Raw genomic sequence first — 20,318 nt, 5'->3', positions numbered from 1 at the left:
GTGAGTGATCTTAACAACAAGCTGAATTATATTGGTGAGAAAGTGCGACATCATGACAACACGCTGAAATATATTGCTGAGAAGGTGGGTGATCATGAAAACAAGCTGACTGATCTGAAAACTTACAACGCCAGTGAATTTTGTTTGATTCGTGCCAAATTATCCAAATTAGAAGTGAAAGTTACTAACATGCAAGACAAAATGAGAGGAGGAGGAGCAAGCACTTACCAGAAAAAAGAAGGACAAGGGGAATCGGGAGAAAAAAAGAAAACTAGACAGACGGACCCATGCTACAGGTGCAAAGAGTTAGGGCATTGGGCCCCAGATTGCCCCAAGAAAGATTTGTGCTACAAGTGCGGGAAATTTGGCCATTGGGCTAATAAGTGTACAGAGGATGACGAGGATCAACAATTCGTCAAAGAAGTACAAAAACTGGAGAAAAAGCCTCAGGAACTCAAGATCTCAGGGACCCACCAGACCAAACCTCTAGTGAAAGAAGGAGACAAAAAAGAGAAAAAAAAGGAAGAAAACAGAGAGAATCCAGGACCCAGTACTACTCACAAGAGGAAACTATCCCTGATGACCGATAAGGCCCAGAAGAAGAAAAAGTAAATTGTTGTATTTTTTCACTTGAATAAAATCTGTGTTCTTGTTTCTATTGTGTGTTATTGTTTTTTTTTCATTTTCGGAAAATCACTGTGAATGAGTGACGTCATAATCACATTCTTTTGAGTCGCTGCCAAAATCATACTAGCAGCGTTATGAATCGTAGTAGCAGCAGCGTATAGTGTATAATGTAAACACAGTGTAAACACACCCCCGTATTTAGGGGGATTATATGTACTGAATTGAACCGGCTATCCCCCACAGGGGCTGCACTCCCTTGACCCACCTATCCCCTCCAGGGGCTGCACTCGCTTGACCCAGCTATCCCCCACAGGGGCTGCACTCAGTTGACCCAGCTATCCCCCCCAGCCCCAAAAGTGCACTCAGTTGACCCAGCCATCTAGGCCCGTTATACTACTTAGGGTCGACACAAACTGTTGCAAAAACGCATTCTTATCCAACTGATATTTAAACTGATGCTCCCATATAGTAACCATGCTGTATCCCAGATTTTTAGGTTCTTTTTCTCTGTTTATTGTCATATCGTATAATTCTTTGATAGTTTGATTGGTGGAAGGATGTTTGGTGTAATTTCGGTCTTCTGGGAAACAGGAGGGACAGCCGTGGAACACACAACCTAGTTTTGAGATGCAAAAAAAATTAAACATTTATGTATTCGTGGTTTAGTCCAGGTACGCCGCCGCCCCCCCCCCCTCCAGTTTAGGGGGAAAGGGGGTAAATGTTAGATATAAAAAACAGAACTATATTGCCAGGGCTTACCATAAAATTCGTAAATGGTTCCTTTTCCGTTGGGACTCTGTACAAATCCGTCGCATCTATAATTGGTCCCCGGGACATGATATTCACCCCCGTTGAGAGCGTGAGAAATGCTTAAAGGATTTCCCCGTTGACGACTTTTTTCCATTAGCCATTCTAACCACTGAATGGAAATCTTGCTATAATTGTCGCGTTTTGTATAACCTTGAGAGGGTACTACTGCTATGGGACTCTTGAAATGCCGTCTTCCTATCTGTATATTTTCCTCCTTCCTCAAGTCAATTAATGACGTCCACGAATCTTCGATGTTGATCACTTCTATTCCCTCAAGCGTGTGGACGTCATACCAAGAACATTCCCCGTCTTTGGTGATTTCTATCTTGTACTTTCCTTTCAAAAATAAAGATTTAAATATCCCCATGCACACGCTTGCAATGGTGACGTAATCAAATGGGTCGATTCCAAACGTGGTACTTTCCTTGACGGTTCCGTCTGCTTGTGGAATGTGTTCTTTGACGGTCGTCACCTTGATCATTAAATTTCGAAATTCCAGACAGCCCCGTCTCAGTATGTCAACGTCCGAGCGACAATATTGCAACATTTCTTCTCGAAAATTAAAGATTTCGATCTGTTTCCTTGCATGCCATTCTGCAAGCTTCTTCCGTTCCCCAGTCGACATGGCATCGTATCCGTAATATTTTAATTCTGGATATGGCCCCACGTAATTTTGATGGGCTTTGGTATTAAATAAATGGGGAAAGTAACCTTTGCAGAGTTCCTGTAGACCAAAAGCTTCTGGTATTTTAGCTAGTTTCATGGGAAGGAAATTGAGGGAATCCACAAAAGTTAAATTCAGTTTTTGGGCAATGTGCATGTACATGATTTTGGAACCATTGTATATGATCTTGCTTGGTCGAATGGAGTGTCGGTCGATAAGAACTTCTAAAACGGGATACAGGTCAAAACTTTTGGCATTGTGTGCAACTAAAATCGAGTCCCTGCAGTGTTTACTGGTAATGTAAGCACAAAACTGCTCGGCGGCGCTGTCACCAGAAAACACGAGTTCCCTTTTTCCACAAGTGTCGGTACAAGGGGGAAACATAAATTCTCCTTTTCGGGTCCGGGAACATTTTGTACATCGTTTTCCACATTGATGACAGGTAGCACCCTCCACTATTCCATTTTTTCGCATTTGTGACAAGTGGTCTGTAGTACGGCAAAGTTGACTTTATGTTGTTGTAGACCGCAGGACGGATCGCGACAGTTCTGACAGAGTCTGCAGTTTAAGCACTGGCGTTCCTCCTTAACACAATGGCGACATCTGATGCAAGACGGTCTGTATCCTTTGTTGCAATGATAAATGTCATCTTGACGCGTCTCAAAATCGTAGAAAATAAATTTCTTGTTTCTCTTCTCCATATCACACGTATACGATTTCTGATAACAATTGTGTTCCCCCGTTTGATATTCCCGACAGTTGGGGCACTGCCACTCTTGACAAATATGTAAATGGGAAGAGCGATTAGCACGTTCCAGAGTGACTCTACAATTTTTGCATTGGTAAAACACGTCACAGGCGGGGGGATAACTCTCTTTCTTGACAACTTTTTGTTGTTTGTGTCTCTTAAAACTCGTCCAAGACCGACAGATCCGACCACAGGAACGACAACCCATTTGGACGTCTGTTTCTGGGCAGTTGTCATGTAAACATACTTCACAAGAGGTGGCACAAGAGTGTTTGGATTTATTTTTATACGGTTTTAAACAAGTATGGCAAAAATACGACGCCTTAAAAAATCCTTGTATCCTAGCAATTCCATGCCAGTGTTTTTCCTGTTCCGAATCCACGTGATACAAATAGAGACGAGGCTAACCCTGATCCTCTGTGACCCTGACAAATTTGTTTCCAACGGCAGAGGACACGACGTTGATCGAGACATCAAATAAATTTTCAAAAGGTTCGATATCATTCAGACCTAAATACCTGTCATTGGGCACACCGGCTTTTTCACATAGCCCCATGGCCAGCTCCGTTTGCATTTTTTGTCTCGACGTTTTCAAGATATTGTCATAATACGTTTGAGAAATAGTGCGGTGTTTGAGGGCGTGATCTAGCATCGTTCCAGGATCATTCCTCACTAAATTATTCCATGTTTCCGTATCTACTTTCTTACACGTTTTTAGAAAACACAGACCGATGGAAATGGCCATACATAAATTGTCATTATTTTGAACGTGAAAAAGAGATTTTTTCCTTTCTATACTATTTTTAACCGAAAAGAGTTGTAATGGGTAATTTTCTAGGGTTACCTCCCCCTTTAGGTAAGTCAATGGACCCGATGGTGACTAGCAGGTTTTCGTCTACGGGTAAGCTTTCGTTCGAATTGAGTACCTTGGTGATCTCAGACATGACCACATCTGCATTCAATTTTTCCCAGGACTGCAGCGGCACGACGATAGGATTGTTTAAACTCGGATGACTTAGGACCACCCTTCCCAAATCCGCATCATGACCCTTGGCCTGCGACAACAGGTCGTCGAACATCTCGTGTAATTTGTTTTGGATATCTATTAATTTATCCCCCCTCCACTGTTCATTGAATTTGACCTTGAACGTGGTGTCGCGGGCCAGATTTTTCTTGAAGGTCCTGGTATCTCTCTTCCAGATATAGTAAGGTTTTGCTAATGTGTCCTTAGAATCAGAACTTTCCCCACCGCCCCCACCTGTCTACTTGTAGAAGGTTGATTGCCATCATTGCAAGAATGACACGTTTTTTTAGGAGGAGACTCCATATCAGAGAGAACCTCCTGCCATAAGTCGTCTATGTGCTTTCCCCACTTAAGTTCCTTTTCATGCTGGAGTTCTCTTAATCGGTTCTCGACCTCGACATCACCAACTAAACCATTCGCTGTTGCAAATAACTGCACGGCATCTGAATCAACCAAGGAGTCCTAGATTTCTTTGAGGAGACTACCGTCTGACATGTTCTAAATTAAAAATTTCAGACTGTTTATGAAATTCTTTAAAATATACTTTTCAAAATACAACCTGAAATTCAATAATGTATTATATTTTTTTTATATTGTTACACCGCAACTCATCTAAAGAAAAAAAAACAAAACGTATTTTTAACTTCAAAAAAACTTTTATTTAAATTCATAAACAACATGATTGGTATATTCAATTGCAAACATGTAAACTGCATGCTAAAAATCAACTGTATAATAAAAAAAAACATCTCTCATAAAATAGCACAAGTTATACACAAAATCCGTGTAAAGTTACACATTATGCAATGTGAAGTGTTAATTTTGATACAAAAAATTAACAGTAAACATATTAAAACTCCTGAGGAATTCACTCGTGTAAAATTCTGGTTCCTTTCTTCTCAAGAAAAAAAGGAATCAGTATAATAAATGTGATGTTTTCAAAATTAACAATATAAGTCATGACAAAAATAATAATAAATTGCACTACCCATGTGCAAAAAACTCCATCACATAAACAAAAAAGGGTGTGTATATGGAAAATTCTGATTTTTTTTTCCCAAAATACATAATATAATTCATAAAAGAGAATACAAATCACACAACCTGCAATCAACTATTCTAAATTGTATTTCTAAAGTAGGAATTTACATTATCTCCCTTCCTGTCTGCAAAGAAAAAATCCACCTTCCAATCAACCAAACATAGAATAATTTTCAAAAATCTCTCTCTCGTAACCTTGCACAGTATGTATAAAATCAGTGTAAAATTACACATAATAAAACACGAAGTGTTAATTCTAATACATAGATTAAAATGTTATTTCAGTTTTTATCATAAAACTAATAAAAAAAAACATATGTGTAAAATTCTATCTATTGTTCCTTTTCCTTTCTTGAAAAAAGAATCAGTATCATAAATCACAAAAACAATTCTAACATTTTGGAAAAAAATTATCATTTTTTCCTCTCGTCCACAAATGAAACACAGAAAAGTAAGGGAAAAAAACATACATATCATACAAACTATAAATTCAAGACATCAATGTCTTGTTACTACAGTGTCATCATGCATATCTCATGTGGTTTCTTTTCACTCTAATGGCCTAAACCTTTGACTCAAACTCTAATAGCTTAAACCCTTGACTCAAACACTAACTTTTTTTTTGCATTTTAGACCTTGTGTGGGCACTAACAGGAGACGGTCTAATTAGGGGTTTCAACGATTGAGGCGTGTGGAAACTTTCACCACTTGCTGTTTCAGGCGTGACAATCTTTGGCTGGGGTGGTGTTGTTGGCTGGGGTGGTGTTGTTGGCAGGGGTGGTGCAGTTGGCTGAGGTGGTGATTGGACTTGGTTAGGGATGTTGGATTCTATTGGTTCATCTTGCGATTGAGGATTGGTGGTATAATGAATTCTTATCTTGATGATGATGATAATCGACAGCTTCAAGAAGACTGTAGCTGTGATTCCCCAAGCTAGGAATCCTAATAAAATTTTTTAATTAGATTGAACATCCTTTATGAAAGAAAACAATTATCTTTCGAGAATAGCAAAACTTATAAAAATATGTACACATTTTTATTAAATTAAAATCTGAGGTCCTTGGAAACATATATTTTTTTTACCTGATCATGAGAACTACCAAGAATTTTGTATACTGCTCTTCAGTTATCAGAAACATAATGAATATCAAATTCTATGTCATCATAATCATCATCCGATTCAGAATAATGTCCAACATGTGCCAGCTCATACTTTGATGGCAAACTATTTTTTTTCTTAACAATTTGATTCTTTCTGAATAAATGATTACCAAGAACACTTGTTTGTTTGTTATTACTAATCATTTTACACCTCGGACATATTTTCCTCATTTTTTTAACATTAAATAACAGTAGAAACATAAAATTTAATACACATGTCAACATGATGATATTCATATACAAACCAAATTTACCATAATATGCATCTTTTTCCTCCCCCTATGTGTCACTCTGCAGTTTGGCATTCACTGTCATACATATCTGCTGTTTGGGATTCGCTGTCATTGATGTCTGCTGTTTGGGATTCACTGTCATTGATGTCCCATCTTCACTAACATCTACCAATAAAAGTTTCAGTACACAAAAATTAGTTGCAACAATTCAGGTGTTGTGGATATCCATGAGTAAAAACTTTTACATTTAATTTTTTGATGTAACAAAAAATTACTGGTAATTAACAACTAAATTTTACCATTTTTCATTAAAAAAAAATTCAAAGAATATAATTAACTAATATATACAGTGCTACTCTTTAATTTTAATTTTACAGAAAATTTAAAAGGGTAAATGAGGTTAGAAGCAATCTACAAAAGTAACAAAAGTTTCATAGTGAGCTTTATCTTTTTTTTCTACTAGAAGGATGTTTAACTTATAACAAATTTTCTTGCTGAGCGCCAGCCATGTTGCTTTCATGGTGGTCTCTGTTGCTTTCGTGGTGGTCTCTGTTGCTTTCGTGGTGGTCTCTGTTGCTTCCGTGGTGGTCTCTGTTCTTACTTGGTATATTGTTGTTCGTGTCATACCTACAATATTAAGATGGAGTCATTAAACAATTGGGAAGGATATGGAAATAACGAACAGTATTCAATCTCAACGTCCATTAAACAAATATACAAAATAAGAGCAGAGCAAACACGGACCTCCGAAACATCAGAGGTGGGATCAGGTGCCATGGAGGAGTGAGCATCCCCTGCCGACCGGTCACACCCGCCGTGTGCTCGTTGTCATAATCAGGAAATAACGGAAAAAATCCGTGGTCAATTCAGTGTATAAATAATGGACTAACAATTGGTATGAAAAACGTCAGTCAGCATTTCATTCAATGATAAATTGTATTTGCTGACAAGGTCATTGTATCGACCATAGAATTTACGAAATGATGACTTTAAACGAGACTGTTGATATTCTTGTTTCATCAACTTGCTTGTCAATAATTTACCTCGTTTAAGAAATTGTTCATACGTAGAGCATGCTCTTGCGTATCGAATCAACTGAGATATAAATACTCCGTATGCAGGTGATGAAGGTATATTGCTGCTCAAGTAAGGGAAGTTGACGATAGAAAAGTTAAAGTCATCACGTTTATCATATAGCTTGGTTGTTAGATTACCATTAGTGTCTTTTTCAAGTAAAATATCCAAGTATGAAGCAGAAGTGTCGGACTCTGTGGTATCTTTTATCTCAAGCTCACCAGGATATATCGTGTCGACGTAGGAATGGAAATTATCATTATTAATTGACAATACGTCGTCGATATATCTAAATGTCGAGTTGAAGGCCACAGCAAGTGTTTTCTTCTTTTCACGTAAAAGATTTTGCATAAATTCTGCTTCATATGAATATAAAAATAAGTCTGCTAATAACGGAGCGCAATTTGTACCCATGGGAATTCCAATAGATTGTTGGAATACCTGGTCTCCAAAAACCACATAGATATTGTCAATCAGAAACTCAAGCATCTTCTTGACGTCAACTTCAGAGTACGTATGTGTGCATTCAGAATCTGTTTTAACAAAAAAATTTTCAAATGACCAATTACGAGGTAAGCAAACTTACGCATTCCATTTTTGTTGAAGAAGCAGCTGTCAATGATATCAAAAAGCCTGGATTTTAATTTGTCGTGGGGAATTGTTGTGTATAAAGTTGAAAAGTCGTAAGTTTTTATGCTGTTAATTTTTTTAAAGTCTTGTAGTTTCAAATTGTCCAAAAGTTCTTTAGAATTTTTAAGCATCCACATCTGATTTACACAACTTCTTGAATATATAGTTGTACAGTACTCTTGAAGTTTTTCCTTCACTACTGTCAATATTTTAGTGAGAAGTAACGAAAGAGGCTTGGTTGAACATTTACTGGAACCTGCAATGTATCTTTGTTTGTAAGGATTCTTATGAAGTTTCGGAATCCAATATATATAAGGTAGTTCAAATTCATTTTGGCTCTGTGGAATATTAAAAGTATTCAAAACTGACAGTGATTTTGAAGAATGTCTTCCTTAGAAAGAGAAGTATATGTATAAGTAGGATTACCACTTGTAGAATTAAATCCAAGTTCTTCTAGAATGCAATTTATATAATGAGCCTTACAAACGAAGACAATGTTGTTACCTGCTTTGTCGGCAGGAACCAGTACGTACTGATCGTGTAATCTATCTAATTCTTTTTTCACTTCTGGTTTATTGAACACAGAAGGATAGATGGTTTTCATTTTGCCCCTCAATCTTTTAATACGTGACTTTAACATGGATCTGATACATTTAATCCATTCTGACAAGGTGTCAATGTCTTCTTTTTCATATCTAGCCCATCGTCTGGCGTAATTTTCAATAGAATCCATAATATTTATGAAATTCCGACGCCAGTTGAAGGATCGGGGTTCCCTATATTTAGGACCTTTTAAAACAAGTGATCTAAGGTCCTCATTACGAACTATTTTTACGTCACCTGTAATAACGTGTCCAGCAGGACTATAGTTATAGGGCGAAGAAGAACATGAACACGAAAGGGGATTATTTTTCAGATAGTCGATATCCAGACCATGTAAAGTGTTTTTGTAATTGAAAAGTTTGGAAGCAATGGTCGATGTATATTTGTAGGAAATACAAGGCGTAGTCTTTAACTTGAAATATGGTGGAATACAAGACTGGACCCTTTTGTGATTAAGAATATTACTTATATTAACCGCGTCAATTCCTTTATTGGCATATTGAAGTTTAAGGAAAAGACGGATTGTTTTAGCTGCATTTTCTTCCGTGAAACGTGCGGGCTTAAAAAGCCTATGATGTGCAATATCCATAATCACAGAACCGAGCCTATATTCAGGTGTCGAGGAATCTAAATTTGGATGTTCCTTGGTCTTTTCAAGAGGACTATTTAAAAGTTTCAAAGGGACAGAGTAAAGTTTGGTTCGAAAATGATGTAGACCTAACTGTTGATTTACATAAGGTAGTAATGAATCAAAAGAGACGTCGTGTATTGCAGGTTTATTGTACGAACGATGTCCATGACTACGCTTACGTCTCTGAGTATTGTTAAAAAGTCCCATCACATTTACATTATTACACTGCGGGCTTGTAAGATTTCCAACACTATCGACATTGTCATTACATCCATAGGGAAAGGCTGTCCCTAGTTTCCTAATCCAAAATTCTTCACGTTGTCTACGGAAAGGTGTACTCAACGACGGACTATTTGTGTGGTGATAAATCTTTTCCAGAATTCTAACTTTCATTGATAAAATAGAATGATCAGGTGAATTAAAATGTTTATATAAAAGCTGCTGACCACCATGATTTATTTGAAATCGATGACCTGATATTCTTTTGTTAAGCGATCCCTTGGTTTCACCGACATAAATAAGTCCACACAGATTACATTCTATTCCATAGACAACATTAGAAGATTTGCAGTTCAGATTTTCCCAAGTTTTGGTATAGAAGCTCTGTCCAGTAAGATTACTGGTGAAAGAAGTGTCAGTTATCAAAATGTCACAGGTTTTACAGTTTCGCACAGAACATTTTGAAACCGAAGACATTGGATCGGAAAAGGAATCATCCAATATATTTGTAATAGAAACTTTACACTCTTTCAATTTGGTATATGATGTATTGGTTTTATACCAAAACTGGGAATCTGAAGACTGTACATATGACATATGTTTAATATCCCTGAGGATAATCCGAGGGGCACCAAAAGAACTCCTTGAGTCTGTGTCCCTTATAGACTCAAAGGAGTGACGCCTTTTTATACTGGGCGACGCGCCTGCCAGTATCATTTCGTTATTATGTGTACTCATGCATGAATAAGTACCGAACGACAAGTATCCTCGGGGACAAATTGTCCACCAGCAGAGATACATGTTCGGTGGTTAAAAGAAGGATATGGAAATAACGAACAGTATTCAATCTCAACGTCCATTAAACAAATATACAAAATAAGAGCAGAGCAAACACGGACCTCCGAAACATCAGAGGTGGGATCAGGTGCCATGGAGGAGTGAGCATCCCCTGCCGACCGGTCACACCCGCCGTGTGCTCGTTGTCATAATCAGGAAATAACGGAAAAATCCGTGGTCAATTCAGTGTATAAATAATGGACTAACAATTGGTATGAAAAACGTCAGTCAGCATTTCATTCAATGATAAATTGTATTTGCTGACAAGGTCATTGTATCGACCATAGAATTTACGAAATGATGACTACTAATTTAGTAATCAATAATTCAATTTTATTTTAATGTGCGGTACACTGCTGTTTTTACTTTGATTACTGAAAATTTCAAATTTAACTTCGAGTTCGGCAAATTTCTCACCGGAAGTCTTGTTGCTTAGGACCCTCGCTGGTTTTGTGGTAGAGTCTGTTGAACTCCAACTTGGACTTGTCTCGATAGACTCTCTAAAAGGTACATTAATTATTTGGAATACCAATTCAATCAATAGTCCTCCAAAGGGAAGTATGTCATTAAAATATAAAACACACTCTATTGCGCTAAAATTTTCAACCACTTGGCCTTTGTCAAGCGTATAAAAACGACCATCTTAAACAGAGCTAGGTAAAATCTATTCCGTCCAATCTAATACACAACTTACTGTGACGTAATACCTCTCGTTGGGACACGAACCCGATCTTAATTTGGCACTTCTAAGGTGCGGATCCAAATATCCTACATTGCATCTACTTTTCTCATTTAGATTCAGAGGTGTATTAGGCCTATCACTTAAAAAGGCTGAAAATTTTGCTAAGAACTGAAATCCCCCTATTCCGGATGCAGAATTAAAGGGAGTTTTTATGCAAAAAAAGGCTGAAATCAACCAATCGACTGAACGTTTCAGATATTTTCTGCCAAGTTGATTTGTCTTTCGGAACTCATCAGGATTCATAATAATGAACCGACATTCCATAGTAAAAGACACAGTGATGTGATTGGTTTATGAAAATATCACGTGATAACCTTTTTTTTCACGGTAATTTCAATGAACCGGTCACTATATACCAACACAAATACCACAAGAACATATATAGGACAAACAACAAAATTTTTGTATAAATGATAAACTAAGCGGTCAATATAGGTTATATGTATATTGTACCGATTTTACATAAAATTTACTAGACAACTTGACTTGACTTTGATACCCACAAATCTTCTCATTTACATATGTACTTACTGAATACATCGGGGCAAGTATCTCCATCTCTATTTCGCACGACTGGAAAGGGTAGCTTTCTGTTCCCCACTAGATTTATGTTGACTGTGCACTCGGAGACTCGAATTTCGCGAATGTTAAGTTGCGCACCAAGAAAAATACTATAACAGTTCCATCGCGTTTGCGTACAATCTACAACTCCAAGGTAGTTTGGACATCTATGACATCTAATTTGCACACAAACAATTGTATACCAGTCAAAAATTAAACACATCACAAAACACGTCTTCATCTTTCCGTTCATTGGAATGGCGCGACTTTTGCACGGACTTTTCACCCGTCATCAGTCAGCTGATTGTAAGGGATAAACTAATAGGGTAAAGGCTAATGCGGGAATGAAAAACAATAGTTCTAGTGTGTTGGGATAATTATACTGACATTTAATATGATGGGTCGATCAGTGCAGGAGGAATACATGATTTCAAACTTCATAAACTGCATGTCACTCATACATTTAGACCGTGTAACAGCAGTACTCTCTCTCTCTCTCTTTCTTTAAATTTAAAAATATAGAAGAATATAGAAGATAAGATAACACATCAGTATTGTGTCAGTTGAATCTAAAGTAAAACGTACTAAATATCTCATTTCTCTCTCTCTCTCTCTTTTTTTTTAATATATATATATATTCTTGTGTATCTACATACGGAAATAAAAGTAACAATGCTTGTACTGATACTAGGTCATGTCAGGACACGCTACACTACCTTTGCGCAGGTGTATCGTGATAAAGCGGAATTTTTAAAAATTATTTAGAATTGCGTGCTTCCATTAAAAGAGATTATGATGAAAGGTAATTATCATCTAACTATGTATGATTAACAGCTAATTATTCAATTGACGTTTTAAAAACTTCAAATGGATATATTAAAAGGGTCGTGACATACACAGATAAAAGCCATGACGTTTGCACTTATTGAAATACTAGGTCATGTCAGAACACGCTACACTACCTTTGTGCGCAGGTGTATCGTGAAAAAGCGGAATTTTTAAAATGATTAGAATTGCCCGCTTTCATTTGAAGAGATTAAGTACGACAGATGATGAGCTAATTAATGCATCAAATTAATTACTGTTCCTCATATCCAAACTTAAAAAAAAATAGCAATGTAACCATGACAAACACCCTAAAAGACTATATACCATTTCTCTTGTATAACTTTTCAGTCTACTTACTTCCTCCCTATGGGTATAAATATGGGAGGAGTAATCTTTCACGGTACCTTTCACCAAAGAAAAAGAAGAAAGATAGCAGTAATAGTGAGAGAAAAATATGGCAGACGAAATTTTCAACTTTCTGTAAGTAGATCAGATCTTAATCTAATGTTGTTAATTGATAACAATTCTCAATTTTAACTTTTAAAAAGATCGCTGTGGACCAACTTCAGATATCCGATGTATAATGACCAATATTGTTAGTAGTATTTTTTTGGTGAACCTGATATCAATTTGAAGGGCTTATCAAATGAAAATTATCCACCATAGAAATTTTCAGAATTTTGATTTATACTCGAAGCATCTCACCTTTTGATTTAACATTGAAATTTATGGGTAGAGTGCATTTAATTCTGATATCTTTAGATGAAATTATATTTTTTCAAATAAATCTCCTGGTAGAAAGTTACATATACTTCCTCTCTATCAGGATATTAATTAAAATTAATTAAAATTAATCTTTTACGATGTAAATTTTCAGAAAATAAGATTTTTCTCAATTTTATCAAAAGTAGATAACTCTTCACGAAAGTCCCGAGTGCAAGAGGGCCAGCTTCTAATTATGTACAATTCCTGTAAATTTGGTGTACTTCACTATTGTCGTTACTGAACTATGGTTATTTATGATCATTTCAATCACTAAGATGTGTCCATTTACCTCTCATTACATTTTTAGTCATTCTGTTTTATTTTATTTCAGAGATCTTACAAACTCCGCCAACTCTTTCGAAGAGTTTGAGGCTCTATGGGTACAGATGGGAAAAGATCTTGAAAATGAAGATTCCCCCCCTTCTCCTCAAAGAACGGTCACAATCAAACCTGTCGATGCAAACACTTTTGAAAGGTACGAACTTTTACAATTAGAGTTATCGTTCTTACCACACTTAGACTTAGTCTTGCTAGGAGATATATTATATATATAATTTATCGATTATTCCTAAATGATTAAGCTACAATTGATGTTTTAAGATCAACAAAAGTGTATGTTTGTTTTCTCAAATATTTTTCAGTGCATCAAATGAAAGCAAGACATTCATTACATTAGAACCATCAACCCCCGTCGTCCCGCCGTCCTCAACACCCACGTACTCCCCTCCAGCTGATGAAAACTGGCCACCAGTTGTTGTTGTTGATGAAGAAACGGGCGAGGGATCGTTTGAAAATGTGGAGAATTCTATCCTGACAGATATTTCTATTTTTAGTAACCACGGCAACACCGTTCATCGAAATCAAAAACCGATACACAGAATTATGTATCATAGTGTATTCTACTTGTGTGCCAAGTTATACTGAAATCAAACCAAAACTGTAGGAGAAGTAGCATTTTGAAAGAATTTCACAGAAATTTCTATTTTTAGTAACCACGGCAACACCGTTCATCGAAATCAAAAACCGATACACAGAATTATGTATCTTAGTGTGGTCTACTTGTGTGCCAAGTTATATTGAAATCAGACAAAACTGTACGAGGAGTAGCATTTTGAAGGAATTTCACAGAAATTTCTATTTTTAGTAACCACGGCAACACCGTTCATCGAAAATAAAAACCGATACACAGATTTATGTATCTTAGTGTATTCTACTTGTGTGCCAAGTTATATTGAAATCAGACCAAAACTGTAGGAGGAGCAGCATTTTGAAAGAATTTCACAGCAATTTCTATTTTTAGTAACAACGGCAACACCATTAATCGAAATCAAAAACCGATACACAGAATTTCATAGTCAATAATTGGAATTATCAAATTTTTTATTATCAAAGTTTTCCCTTAAATGTAAGGTTCCTAGTTTTCCAGACATGCAAGCTGTTCTTTATTTTTTCCAACCATATTGCGTTACTATCAATACCAAATCCATGATTTACCCCAACGTTTTTATATTAGCTTTTATCCACTGTATCTTTTTAAATTTTGGTGTTTTACCTTTGGATTTGCCTATAAACAGGCCCTTTGTTTTCGAGAAATTGAATTTTGCCCAAGAGGCTTTTTCATATATTTCTATCACATTGAAGGAATGTATTATAGATTCTTCGTCCTTATTAAAAAGTTGTGTATCGTCTGCGAACATATTTATTTTACATTCTATTGTTTTTATCTTTGTTAGGAATTAAAATACCTTTTATCTGCGGATTTTGTCAAATATCACAGGCCATAGGCTCTATTTGAAGAACAGATAGCAATGGAGCAATAGGGCAACCTTGTCTTGCCGATCTTGAGATTGGAAAGTATTGAGCTACAAATCAGTTAGTTTTAATGCATGTTTTTGATTTAATAAGAAGCATTTTTATCCAATCGCAATATTTTTTACCAAAGTTAAATCTTTTTAATGTTGCTTCTACCCAACCCCATTCAATTCTATCGAACGCTTTTTGTTGATCTTGAAATATAATTGCTCCTTCTAAATCTTCATCATCAGCATAATCAATAATATCTTGAATCAGTCTATTTGCATCACTTATGTTTCTGCCTAACAAATCCTTTTTGGTCTGGGTGAATTAATTTCGGTAGAACTTTTTTTAATCTCTCGGCGAGTATTTAAGCTATAATTTTATAATCATTGTTCAGCATTGTTAAAGGTCTCCGATTTTTTTTTATATCTTTTCTTTCATTCCCTTTATGTATTAATGAAATGACTCCTTTTGTTGGCGAGTCACAAAGTGTGGCCCTATGAAAAATGTGTTTTATAACTTTTGAAAATTCATTTTTAATTATATCCCAGAAAAAGTTGATAAAATCCCATCTTCACCGGGAGATTTATTTGGCTTTAATGACACCACTGCTAGATATATTTCTTGATCGCTTATAGCACTATCGAGCATGATTACATCACAATCGTCTAATTTATATTGTACTTCCGCTAATAATGATTCCACACTTTCACTATCCCTTTAAAATTAATTTGCTCTTCGATGATTGAATCAATGTCAGTTTTATAGGTACCATTTTCTGTTTTTATTCTATTCCACAATTTTTTATCTCCATTACTGTTTTCTAATTGTGCAATTCATGCGCTTAAAAAAAACATTTTACAACTATTTGTGTAATACTGATAAGCTCTTTAATGTATAAGCTCGTCCTCATCAATGTCCATAGGTTTCTATCTTCATATCTTCATCATCTTGTGTAGTACTGTCGCGGTCATCTTTGATTTCATCCTATTCTGTTCCTTCTTCTTGCACAGTTTCTTCTTGAATGACCTCTTCAACGTCTTGGGTAGTGCTAGTACTAGCACGGTCATCTTCTTTATTTTTATATTGTTCTTTCTTTTCTTCTTCCTCTTGAATTCCTTGAGTTGTTTTATGTTCACTAAATTGAATTTACATGGTCTACAGATGATAAAACTTTGTAAATGATTTGAACTATTAAGACTTAAATCAGTCCTCAACTTGTTTTTTAGTACCTGTTCATATGTGTTTCTTTAAAAGATGGTCATTTGTAGTACTTGTATTGGTAATTATAATAATTATGATTGAATTTATAACACTGTATTCTTAAAACGCTTTACAGTAAAAGCTATGTTATCAATAAATGACCTCTGGTTTTATATACCTGATAATTAATGTCACTCTAATCTCTTCGTCGTCCAATAAGTTATTTGTGGTCCTGAAAAAAGAGGAAAATAAGTTGATTTTTTTTGTTATCCATGTAGAAGCACACAGTTTTAGACAAGTTAAAAATTTACACTTAAAGAGGCTTTAAAGTTTGAATTATACTAAGTATATAAAGATACTATCTTTTAATTTTTTAAATGTACCTTAGCGTGAATTCCATTTTCTTTTACGTTTCTAATCTTCGAACACGGAGTTGTGTCAGCAGAAAAAAAAGTGTTGTAGTAGAGGGAGAACTTAGTATATAATTTGGTTAAATATACTTCATGTCATAGTAACTCCTCCTCTTTTTACGTTCTTTAATTCATGATTGGAAGAGTATTTGTACACTTTATCTTTTTTAAAGAAAGTTGACAGAGATAGACTGTATAGTTTTATTTACCATCAATTGTTAAATTTCCATCCAAAATTACGAACTTTTTTATTGGAGTAACTTACAAATATATACCAGCGAATAAGAAGTCTTTTACAATGTATGAACCACCCATATGAAAAACAAATCGGTCTCTGTAGAAACATCGGTTGTGGAAATATCGGTTTTGAAACATAGATTCATTTTTAAAGATATATATCAGTTGCAGTGATTGGGAAGGCCAAAATGGTCAATGGGACTATGGCGCAACTGTCAACATTTTTGATGGGCCATTTCGAAAATGAATGGGCCATCAATATAATCTGAAGGGCCATTTCAAGAAATAACAAAGTGACAAACAAATATGAAATACGAGAGAAAACACGTTTTTAATTAACCGAATCCGATTTTTAATGCATGAAATGCAGTAAATTTAAAGGAACTTTCTTAGAATATAACTGACCCGTATTTTTGTTAAAATTACGACAGTTTTGGAAAGGGAACAGCCGTGCCATACAAATGAATGAAGTATTGTACCTCAAGTAAGTGCTTCGTTTAACCGGAAGTACTTTTTGACAGGTTTCAACCAATGAAATTTGTTGTTTTAAATTGACTGCAGTTAAAACGAAAGTAAAACAAGAAAGAAAGTCGTACACAAAATATTTTCAAAAACATCGCTAAAAATTGAATGCGCACCTTGGCGCCATGATTGATTGATTTAATGCGCCATTTTTCACTTCAATGCGACTATGGCGCGTGGCGCAAGCCCTTCCCAATCACTGCAGTTGTTGTTTTTTTAATAACATTTTTTTATATAATGTATATTTTACATATAAATGTAAATTTTATATGAGTATAACGTGCATTTCAATGAAAAGGAAAGATAATTTTCAATCGTGATATTGCAAAAAACTATAAAGCAAAAAAAAAACACATTAATGTTAAAACACCTGATTAGAACTATTTTCTTATAAAGAAGATAAAAGCCATACCATACATTCCTGTAGTCATGAAGTATATGTGTTTTTTAAAACATATTTAAACTTATTTTAGTGTAAAAAAAAATTGGGGGAAAATCGGTAAATCCGTTTGTACTTTTAAATACTAATTATGTTTTTTATCATTAATTAAATTGGGAACTGATTAACATCGACGTCGGAAGTATATAGAAAGGGAGGCTACCCACCCCCTTCCCTTGTTCCCACGCCTATGATTTATATTTCAATATGAATTTAATGCAAATAATTTTTTTTGAAGTATTTTTAACTAGAAAACTGACCAGTCAGCAAGGGCCCCGCCATGGGGTAGAATTAATAGGGTGCAGCTTACATTGTACTGTATGATTAAAAAATGTACGAAGAATAAGCAACAGCAACTGTATTCTTCAAATGTCAAGATTATTCCTGAATATTCAAAAACCTGAGAATAATATCCTTGTATTTACATTAGGCAGTAAAGAACAACTTAACACTGAATGTATATTTAAACAATAATGAAGCTTGTGTTATATAAAATGCCAGCCTTCAAAAAATGCAAATATTATGAAGGCTTGACCTTAACTTCAAACAAACAGCACTTGCAGACAAATTTTTTCATTAATCTTAAAGTGACAGATAAAGAAAAGTCTACTAAATTGTCCGCAGCAGGCTAGATAACTAATCCTAAGGGATTAATTGTACCTCTCTCATCATTTTCTTCAAAAGTTACAATAAGAACTTTTTAAGTATTAATGATAGAATGGGGTTTTTGTACAACTATCCTAAAACATTAATAATATTCTTGAATTAACACAAAGAGAAAAAAGTAAATCAAAGAATCTACTTCCATCTTTTTCTTGTTTAGAATTCAATGAAATCATAACTATTAAACAAAAATAAATTATAAACATTAATATTTAAACCCACATTTCAGAGTTTTCATAGCATTCCAAATTGACTTAACTTCAAAACAAATTTCATTTGCAGACAGAGGTGGAAATTCATCTCAACCTGGCAGATAAAGATAATGCTCTGGATTTTCTTCAGGAGGAAAGGTAATTCATCCCAAGGGACTCATAGCAGCATTCAGTTTACAAAGGGAACATCTTCAGCAGTTATCTCTCTTTGCCGATGCTTATTTATATAAAGTTAAGGAATCTACCCCACCACCCAGCTCCAAACCAGGGGACAAAGAGAACCAAACTTAGCATCAAAATATGTATTTCTGCCTATTGAACTACCATACCAAATTTGAACTTTATTGTGCAACTATAAAAAAAAAGTAAATTGGAAAAAAAACCGAAAATTTGTAGACGAAAGAATGGCAGACGGACAGACAGACTGACGGACAGAGTGATTACTATAGGGCACCCGCAAGTCATTAAATTTGTATTATCCTTAGTAATAAAGTGAAAGAGTCAGACGATATAGTCTGTCAACTTTTATAAAAATGTGGTCATTTGGGGTCCTTGATACATTTTTGTAAACCCCAAATTTTATCTTTTTCTGCATGTATAGTGGAGGTGAAAAGGGTATCAGATGATGACATCCGAAATTCTGCAATCGTATTAACCCATATAAGGCAATCAAAAAAAATCATTGACAATGCATCACTAAACCGCTTCTGGGTCATGTGATGTGTACCTGCTACATTCTTTATGTAAATGACCAATTGATTGCGAAACTTTTAGTGCGTGGACGAAGATAATGAAAGATTGCTAGGACGGCGGTACTGTGGAGATTCTTAGTTCTTACTCGTATTTGTTTCCCGTGATAGAAGTTTACAAATGTTCAGAATATCGCGCATGTTGCGAAGATACTGTAAGAGGATACATGTGTGGTCCTGAATAATTTTGCGTCTCATTTTGCACACTGGATGTATTACGCTACCATGACGAGATTCTATTGAATCTGCACTGTTTCAACCACTTTTGAAATAATGATATCAACAATAGTGTTTGGAAGTGCATTTCAATAACAAACATACCGGTATGTAATTAACACTATTGAAATACAACCACTATTAGGATAATTATATCAATAATGGTTGAGAATGCATTTCAATAACAAACATTGGTAATAACCACTATTGAAATACAACCACTATTGAAATAGTTATATCAATATTGGTTGAGAATGCTTTTCAATAACAAGCATAGGTAATAACCGGTATTGAAATAATTATTTCAATAGTGGGTGAGAGTGCATTTCAATAGCGTTAACTAACAAAGATAGTAACCACTATTAAAATACCTCTACTGTAAATATAATCATTTCAATAGTGGTTGAGATGCATTTCAGTAACACATATAGGTTGCAACCACTATTGCAATTACGTTCATTTTTGAGATGAAGATTTCGATATGGTTAAAATTATTGATTTCAAAAGTGCTTTGATCAATGAATCCCGTATATATTGAAAAAAAATGATTCAAAAGTTGCAGACACAGTGCAACTTTTCTTTCAATACTGGTAGTTTTCAATAGTGGTTGAAACCTATGTTTACCATATTGAAATGCTCTCTAACTCACTATTAAATAATTATTTCAGTAAT

At 35.2% G+C, this 20,318-nt stretch overlaps 2 protein-coding genes across 2 annotated transcripts in view; one reads left to right on the top strand and one right to left on the bottom strand.

Moving 5' to 3' along the window:
* Positions 1-989: 989 nt before the first annotated feature.
* Positions 990-2,575, bottom strand: LOC134282247 (uncharacterized). The gene is made up of 2 exons (XM_062764671.1): positions 1,387-2,575; positions 990-1,243 (listed from the first exon to the last, which is right to left on the bottom strand). Exons 1-2 carry the CDS (start codon positions 2,573-2,575, stop codon positions 990-992), a joined length of 1,443 nt encoding a protein of 480 aa, XP_062620655.1.
* Positions 2,576-12,887: 10,312 nt separating this feature from the next.
* LOC134282246 (uncharacterized) overlaps positions 12,888-20,318 on the top strand; it is a 47,029-nt gene continuing 39,598 nt past the window's right edge. The window contains exons 1-4 of the mRNA XM_062764670.1: positions 12,888-12,913; positions 13,530-13,673; positions 13,840-13,993; positions 18,752-18,819. Of these exons, the coding sequence (XP_062620654.1) occupies positions 12,888-12,913; positions 13,530-13,673; positions 13,840-13,993; positions 18,752-18,819 (392 nt within the window). The remainder of the gene's footprint in view (positions 12,914-13,529; positions 13,674-13,839; positions 13,994-18,751; positions 18,820-20,318) is intronic.

This window comes from Saccostrea cucullata, unplaced genomic scaffold (genome assembly GCF_032062105.1).
Source record: "Saccostrea cucullata isolate Sc308-1 unplaced genomic scaffold, CSIRO_AGI_Scuc_v1 ctg1219, whole genome shotgun sequence".
Classification (NCBI taxonomy): Eukaryota; Metazoa; Mollusca; class Bivalvia; order Ostreida; family Ostreidae; genus Saccostrea; species Saccostrea cuccullata.
This window is presented reverse-complemented; position numbering and strand designations above follow the sequence as displayed.